Source organism: Lipotes vexillifer, unplaced genomic scaffold (assembly GCF_000442215.2).
Source record: "Lipotes vexillifer unplaced genomic scaffold, Lipotes_vexillifer_v1.1 scaffold619, whole genome shotgun sequence".
NCBI lineage: Eukaryota > Metazoa > Chordata > Mammalia > Artiodactyla > Lipotidae > Lipotes > Lipotes vexillifer.
The window spans coordinates 650,445-658,966 of record NW_006777082.1 but is presented as its reverse complement, the minus strand read 5'-3'; the positions used below and the strand labels follow the sequence as shown (position 1 = coordinate 658,966).

Below are 8,522 nucleotides of genomic sequence, written 5' to 3'. Positions count from 1 at the left end.
AGTTCTTTGAAATTATATTTCTTGACCCTACCATATGCTCCACTGGCCCCTCCTGATACATGAAACATGCTGAACAAATAAGTGAAATGCTGCTCGAGATAACCAGACATTCAACATAATTAAATCATGTGCTGGGGGATGTTTCTGGAAACATCCCAAACAGAAACATTAGGTTCTAAAATGTAACTGTACAGGTGCATGCTCTTTAGTACTATAATTCCATTTGGTGGATCTTGTACTCGACTATTCCTTAATACTGTGTTTTAAATATGAATTTATATTGAATTTGATAGATATTCTAGGGCAGAAATCTAACAACAATGAAAAGATCATATGAAAAGGATTTTTATAAATGCTACTAAATTATATGAATAAAAGGGAATATTTTAATGCTATGCCAAGTAGCACTAGGTTGAGGTTTAACAATACCTATAACAATCTAATTCCTGTTGATTATGTAGACATAGTACTTCAAGATTTCAGTTACTAAGATAGTTTAAAAATAATTGAGTATAATTTAGCATAACATTAAAAAATATTTTTATTCTAGAATATTTCTAAGAAACACTCAGCATAGAAAACTTGTTTTAAATAGCCAAGTGTTTGAAAAATACTAAAATTACTTAGATATACTATCTAACAAATGAGTATGTTTAGAAAAATGAGAAAAGGCTGCTAGGATTAGATATTAATGCCTAGTGTTTACAAACTGTGGTTTTCAAACTGTGTTTCTTGGAGTTCTAGGTGTTTTCTCTTTACACTGTCCTCTGTGTAACATAGCGGCATCTGTATAACAGATCTGGGGGAAAAGGTTTTTATTCTCCTGTATTGCATCACAGACAGTGTTAGGAATATGGGGCTGAAGTCTCTGTTCACATTCTTGCGCCCTGGTAGTCTATCCTCCACACAGCAGCTAGAGGGATGCTTTGACACCACACTGATCAGCTCTTCTCTCCAGTGGAAACCTGCTGGATATCTAGCCATGTTTCTTTTTTTTTTTTTACATCTTTATTGCAGTATAATTGCTTTACATTGGTGTGTTAGTTTCTGCTTTATAGCAAAGTGAATACATATGTTCCCATATCTCTTCCCTCTTGCGTCTCCCTCCCTCCCACCCTCCCTATCCCACCCCTCTAGCACCAAGCTGATCTCCCTGTGCTGTGCTAGCCATGTTCCTTAGGCAAGGACTATGCCTATAGTATCTAGTAGAGTTCATGTCTGGATTCAGTTAAATATTTATTGAGCACCTAGGACCACAGTGGGAGATAACATAGAATTTACAATGTTTTAGAATTTACAATGTTTTAGGCACTGTTCTAAATTATTGGCATGCATGCACTTCTTTCATCTTCATTGTCTTATTCTTATCCTCATTTTACGAATAAAGAAGCTGAGACACAGAGAGGTGATGTAATCTGCCTAAGATCACACAGCTAGTTAAGAAGAAGAGGAAGGAGTCTAGCCCCAGTGTCCATGCTCCCAGGGACTCCACTGTAATCGGTGCAGCGAGTACAAAGATAAATTAAGCATAGTCCTTGTCCTCAGAGTATTTACTAAGGAGGGAAACATATTTTCAATGTAATGGTAAAAGATAATCATGACACTAGCAAATATTTATTAAGAATTTATATATTCTGAGCTTTGTAATAACTCCCTTATATGTATTGTTTAATTTAGCCTCACAAGAATCCTATAGATTTTTTGATTAGGAAATTAAGATAATTTTGCTCAAGATGAGAAGAACAAATTAGCTCCTGACTCCAGTCAGCTTGGATTCCTCTGGTTCTAACAGCTCTTAGTTTTCCTCTGTTGAATTATAAAAAACTTCACAGGACACACCAACCTTGCACAAGGCCACTCTGTGATTGTGACAGAGAAAGACACTAATGAGTCCCATTATAATCTTGTCAGAACATAGACAAAAAGAAGAGCACATTACAAACCACAAAAATGACCAAACGTTCCCTATCTCAGCTGATGTAAGTGACTCATCCTTTTCTGATCAATTTTATCTTTAGCTCTACTTTGTTCCTCTAACCTTCTAGACAGAAATGATTAAGACACCATCATGGACTTGCCCCTGTTTCTGGGGCAAGGACCATATTTTAAAAATCCTTCCAAAGATTTTAAAAACAAGCCTAAATCCTACAGCAGTTTCTTCTAACAGTCTTACTGAGATTCCCCCAGTTCCTCATGATGAACTATCTCCTTTGTTTGCAATGAGCCAATAAACTCAACTTAGTTCCACTTCAGGTGTGTTCTTTGGCTGGAGGATATTAACAGACACTCAGGTTCCACTAAGGTTGGGCCGAGACCCTCACTGTTGGACCAGGACACTAGACTCAGTAATAAGGTGCACACTGGGCCCCTTTGAAATCTCTACCTGCTCAAGTGTTCAAGGTGTCACCCTGGCCACTTATGGGAGGTTAATTTCACTCTGAACTAAGCTCTGATTATTATTTCATTGTGATTCTTCAGCACTGGGTTTTTTGTTTACTTAAGAACAAGTACTCTTGGGACTTTTTCGGTCATATGATCAGATTTATGTTGTTTCTCGGTGAATTGTTTTCTGGCCTTGTCATATTCACTTCTATGGTCTGCTTGTTTATTCTCTAAGAAGAAAAGTCTGTAAGGAGGGGATGGAGATAGACCTGATAAGTCCACCTTTCCGCCAGTGCTGAAAAAGGAATTCAGAAGGTGTCAACAGACTAATGTTCTTTGAGTAAAAATGCATTAGGTCACCATTTCAAAAACTTGTAAGGAGTTTTCCCTCAGTCTTGTGAGAAATAATTTATGTAGTTTCATCCCCAGAGTCGGGGGCGGTTTTCTGGCTCCTGATCAGGGCAAGTTTTAGAGATGCAAGTTTGCACAAACACCAACGTTACTGACCACTGGAGTTCTCATGGGGCCATCTTGATCTAACTCTGCAACTCTTTCAAGCCAAACCCCTCTTTCCTTTATGTTCTCTAAATATAAGATAGACTTTACTCTCTGACTGGTGAAATTTCCCAGAGACGATGTGAAACTGCAATGACTGCTGGGGGAACTTTTGACATTAGCAAGATGTTCATTTGACAGCTCCCTTGGAACAAAAGAGGAAGAAACTCTCATGGGGAGATTGTCTTGTCTACAACAAAGAGATTATTTTATTCAATGTAGAAGACTCCTCTTTCATTTCATTTCTTCAGGGTACAATAATCCCTGGCTTTTAAACTGAATGGCTTGATAAAATTGTCAAACACTCTTTCTCTCTTGTGTGTATATATGCCAAAATGTGTTTTCCTGCATCTAAACTTTGTCTCCTCTCCTTGCAAATGAGGAGACAATTAGCTCTTTTCAGTGATAATTTAATATTTGTTGGAAGTTGGCTTCTTCTCACTTCTTATTTTTCTGTTTCTGTTATTCTCCCTCTCTTTTTCTTGTGCTTGGGAAATCTTAAAGAGTAACAGATTAGAAAAATCATATTTCTTGTATACATGAACTTTGGGGATATCTAGTGCAAACACTAAAAGTTGTTTAAAAAAAAGAAAAACATTGTGTTACATTTGTTTTAAAAATTGTAGAGGCTTCAGTGTGCACTTACTAGCCTTCATTACTATAATTATGAGATTAAAAAAAGAGATGTTAGTTCTAATATGTGAAATAACTTTTGGCATTATTTAAAGAGTCTGTTAGATTTAGTTTACCATATAAAAATAATATTAGCACAATATTTAGATTTATACAAATCAGGGTTAAATTTCACACAGTTTAAATTCCCTAAAATGATTTATGATTTAAGTAGATAATTATTTTTTAAATTAAAATATATGAAAACATATGTGTGTGTATACATATATGTATATATCCATAATGAAAACAGTGGACATCTTTTTAAATGTTTAATTTTATGAAATTCTTACAATGTTGCCAATCATGAGGACTTAATGTATTAACTAAGATTATATTCCAGGTTCTTAAATAACTTCAAGACCTTGGACTATTCAGGACAGTAGTGACTATTATAATAGCCACTGTAGCTACTGAAATTTAAATTGCTTAAAATTAAATAAATTAAACATTCAGTTCCTCAACTGCACTAACCACAGTTCAATTGCTCAGTAGTCACATATGGCCAGTGGCTACCATATTAGACAGTACAAATATAGAACATTTCCATAATCAGAGAGTTGCTTTAACAGCAGACTTAGACATATGATTAAGCTACTTCGAAAATAATCTTTGGGTGTTGGGTATTTTTAAGTAAGAAAGATAAAGCAACACTGATCACTGAAAACATTCTGCACCCAATTCCAATGTATGGCAGGATTTTTCCATAGCACCAGGAATTCTCAAACACCACCTGCGTGTCCTACAGTTGAACTCAATTTTGGCACTATTTACCCCAGAGATAGGAGATAGCCTCAGATCTCACAATTTAAGTCCTCAGCCCTACAAGACTACACACCTCCCTTCCTCTCTCCTCACCCCCCTCAGCCCTCCTTAGACTCCGGACACAAACCCAGGTTAACACCTGTGCTTCTGACTGATAGTCATAAATTGGATGTTCCAATGACCTGGGTTCTATTAATTTGCTAGAGTGGCTCAGAGAATCAGGGAAACATTTTACTTATTAGGCTACTGGTTTGTAATAAAAGGTTGTAACTCAGGATCAGCCACATTGAAGAGATGCCTAGAGAAATGTATGAGATAAATGGTGCAGAGCTTCCATGCTATCTCCCAGTGCATCATTCTCCCCCGCAGATCTCCACCTGTTCACCAACTTAGGCGCTCTCTGAACTCAAGCCTTCATTACATAGGCATGATTGATTAAATCACTGACCATCTGAGATTGATTCAACCTCCAGCCCCGTTCCCTGCTCTCCCCTCCCCAGAGGTCAGGTGTTGAGACTGAAAGCTTCAACCCTTTCATCACCTTGTTAGTTCTCCAGGCAACTAGCACCATCCTTAGGTGCTTTCCAAATCTCACCTGATCAATGTTACAAAAGACACTTTTATCACTCTCATCACTTAGGAAATTCCAAGGGTTTTAGGAGCTCTGTGCCACAAACAGGACAAATATGGTCTTCAAAATGCTTTGATAACATTCCTCTAAAAGAGTATGGAAGACTAGATACCATTTTGTGCATTTTAAAGCAAATATCTAAAAATTCTCATCATAAGTTTAAATAGCTGCAAAGAATAAAATTTCCAACAAGTTATAAATACTGACATTTAAAAAATAAGTCACAGCATTCTTTTAAATATTCCCAAAATATGGAAATGATGGCCGTCATTATCCATTACAAAACTAACAAACAAGAAGGAGCTCTTCTTTTTAACAGTTGAATATTTTATATTACATTTTTACCCTCCTGAACTTGTATTTCCATTCTATTGCCTCCAAGGATTTTAAATATGTGCTTTTCATAAAATTCTTTATTCAAAAGTAAATTTTACATTGAAATATAATACACATAAATACATCATAAGTTTCTGGCTCAATACATTTTTACGAAGAATATACACTCATCTAACAGCCAGCATTCAGATCAAGAAATAGGTTGTAAAATATTTTTAGCACCACAGGGTTCTCTCTTGGGTCCTCTTCCACTGTCCTGACTTCTAATCTGGGATAATAAATATAATAACCAACAACGGCCAGATCATATATAAAAATAGAGCTTGGATCCACAACCTGCAGCAGCCTACCCAGGAAACCAACCCCTTATCTATCATAACCCGATAAGCCAGGCTGCTGTAAGTTGGACTAGTAGGAAGTCAGATTGTTAGCTTGAATAACAATCTAGGAAGCCAAATAATAACTTCTGTAATAATTGATCCTGAATGCCCAGGGCTTGATTAATAACTGACAGCTTCCCTAATTTTTGTCCCTGCGTCCAGCTTAAGACCAACTAGAGAAAGCTAAATATGTACCCCTAGACAGTCACATAGGTGCTCCCTTCTGATTAGCCCACCTACAGCTTCCCGCATGTCCACAGCCTCCAGTCATAGCACACCTGAAGCCTTCCTCTTTTTCTACTACTAATGTTTCCTACTTTTCTGCCTACCTTTGAGTCTTTGCCCAAACTCAGGTGGCAGCTGACTCACTTGTTATTGCAAGCTCTGAATAAATGGCCTTTGCCTGTTCTCATTTGGTTGATCTTTGTTTATTTCTACAAATCCCAATATATTTTGTGTCTGGATCTTTATGCTGTAAAATTCATTCATATTATGTATAAGTGTCATTAGTTTGTTTTTATTGATATATAGTGTTACTATATCACAAATTATTTCTCTATTTTACTGTGATGGATATTTGGTCTTTTTCCAGCTTGGGGCTTTTATGAATAAAGCTGCTATACAAATTGGAACATATCACGTGCTGACTATATGTTTATGTGGAACTTTTGGGTCTTGGGTAGGTGTATTTAGCTTTAGCATGTACTGCCAAACGGTTTTTCAAGGTGGTTAAACCAATTTACTCTCCCACAGGCACTATAATCTGATAGAATTTTATCCTAACATATACTTTTTTATGCTTGGAAGTCTTTTATTGATCTTTCTATGCTTCAGAGTCATTCTCCTATGCAGACAGAGTTGTATAAATTGAAATTTGATCTAAACAAACTTCTGTGACCATGAGGCTATATTAAAATTTGTTTTGCACTGAGCTATCATTAGTTATTAGTAGTACCGCATTGATCAAAATAACGTGTTATGAATTTGAGAAAACAGTAATAAACAGGAAAAGCAAAGTTGTATTGGGAAAACATTACTTGCAGAAATAATTAAAGTTTTTTAAAATTAGTTTATGCATCTGTGGATAAAAATTATTTCTAGAATGAGAATATTCGGCATCACTTTCTTCTTATTTTAGATTTTTGTTTATGTTAAGTGCTAAGAAACTATGTTCACAATAAGTAGACAGGCATAGAAGATGTCTATTATCACAATATCACTCAGTTCTTTGAACTACTGTTGAGTAAAAATGTCCCAATGGGATCAGATTGCTTTAGCTAGAAGGGCCAGATCCTTACTAATTCCTCAAAGCTCTTCTCCATCATCGAAGAAGGCAATTATGTCTGTCTCTGGTTCCAGGTAAAGTGTTGGATAAACAGGACTCTCGCATATTCCCGAGACCGGTGTTGGTTTCACTGGCAAGACAGCCTACAGTTCAGATCAGCGAGGTGGAAAACTGCGCCCTCCGCTGCCGGGGTCTCCGGATGGAGTCCGGTTGAGAGCGCAGCGCGGCGTGCACGGAAGCTCCGGCTCCCTCGCCACGCCCACTTCCTGCCCCATCCTGGGCTTTTCCAGGTCTCCTTTTCCAGTGAACCGGATGCTCCGTCAGTTACCTCCTCGGCGTCCTCCGGTGCTTCCCGGCTCCCTGGCAAGGCCGCAGGCATCCACGGGGGGGACGGTCAGGGGGCTCCCGGCGGCTGGCCTGGCAGGTGTAGGGCGCCGGTAGGAGCTGGGCGCACACGGTTACCGAGCGTGGAGGAGACACGTCCCTGCGGCGATGGGTGCCAGGGGCGCTCCTTCACGCCGGAGGCAGGCGGGGCGGCGACCGCGGTATCTGCCCACCGGGAGCTTTCCCTTTCTCCTCCTCCTGCTGCTTCTCTGCATCCAGCTCGGTGGAGGACAGAAGAAAAAGGAGGTAGAATGAATCCTCTGGGCATTCCCGGGAGGGCCAGGACGGGTCCGGGCAGGCGGGCCGCGTTCATAGGCAGCCTTCCCGCGTTGCTAGGCAGCCGGGCCGCCAGGTGTGGGCGATGGCTGTTTTGGGGAGCGGTTGGGAGGCCTTTGCGCAAGTCCTTTGGGCTCCACAGTTTCAAAAGTGGGGTTGCCCAGTGCTTTCTCAAAAAACAACGAAGCATCGTCTTTTGTGCGCTTAGCACCTCACGCCTTTAAGACACGGAGCGTTTTTGACCCTTACTTGAAGGCAGAGTTTCGGGGCCGTCGAGTCAGTAAAAAAGAGTGTGTTGGATGTGAAAACACCCTTTAGGAGTATTTCAAACCTGTAGGAACGAGTTGTCTCTTGTGTTCATTACCCTGCTCCCTTCGTTATCCGTTTCAGGAGGCAACAGAGCATCTTGAGACTGTGTTTAAAGTTATTATGTATTTTATATACATTTTTAAAGCTGTATAGTTTTCTTTATATTAAACTCAAGGTATAATTGTGCGAATAACCTTACATTTAGGTTGCGCAAATTTATTTGTGAAATTCAGATCACCTGATTTCAATCTTAGTCCTATAGTAACTCTGATGAGCACGCGGATTGAAGTAACTGACCGTATTTAAAGTAGTTGTAGAGTTATTTGTGAATTTCAGTTATCCATCCCTACCTTGGATGGTTGATCTAATGGGATTAGAAAAGAAAATTAGTTTGCAAATGTAAGGTTTCTAATTGTACGTCATTTTAGTGAGAGTGTCTCTCCATATTAATTGCAAGTCGTTTTTCCTGGTGAAGTTTTATTTACATACACGTGGCCCTAATTTGGGTTTCAAATATTACCTCAACTTTCTTGACAGCTGGGTGGAA

General features: G+C 38.8%; 1 protein-coding gene across 3 annotated transcripts in view; it reads left to right on the top strand.

Annotated features, from left to right (window-relative positions):
- The first annotated feature begins 7,211 nt into the window (after positions 1-7,211).
- The window catches only part of TUSC3 (tumor suppressor candidate 3), a 189,695-nt gene continuing 188,384 nt past the window's right edge, over positions 7,212-8,522 (top strand). Inside the window, exon 1 of one of the 3 annotated variants that reach the window (XM_007450761.1) lies at positions 7,212-7,636. In XM_007450761.1, the coding sequence (XP_007450823.1) occupies positions 7,499-7,636 (138 nt within the window). In that variant the 5' untranslated portion in view covers positions 7,212-7,498. The remainder of the gene's footprint in view (positions 7,637-8,522) is intronic. The other 2 variants (XM_007450762.1, XM_007450763.1) reach the window with 2 other exon arrangements.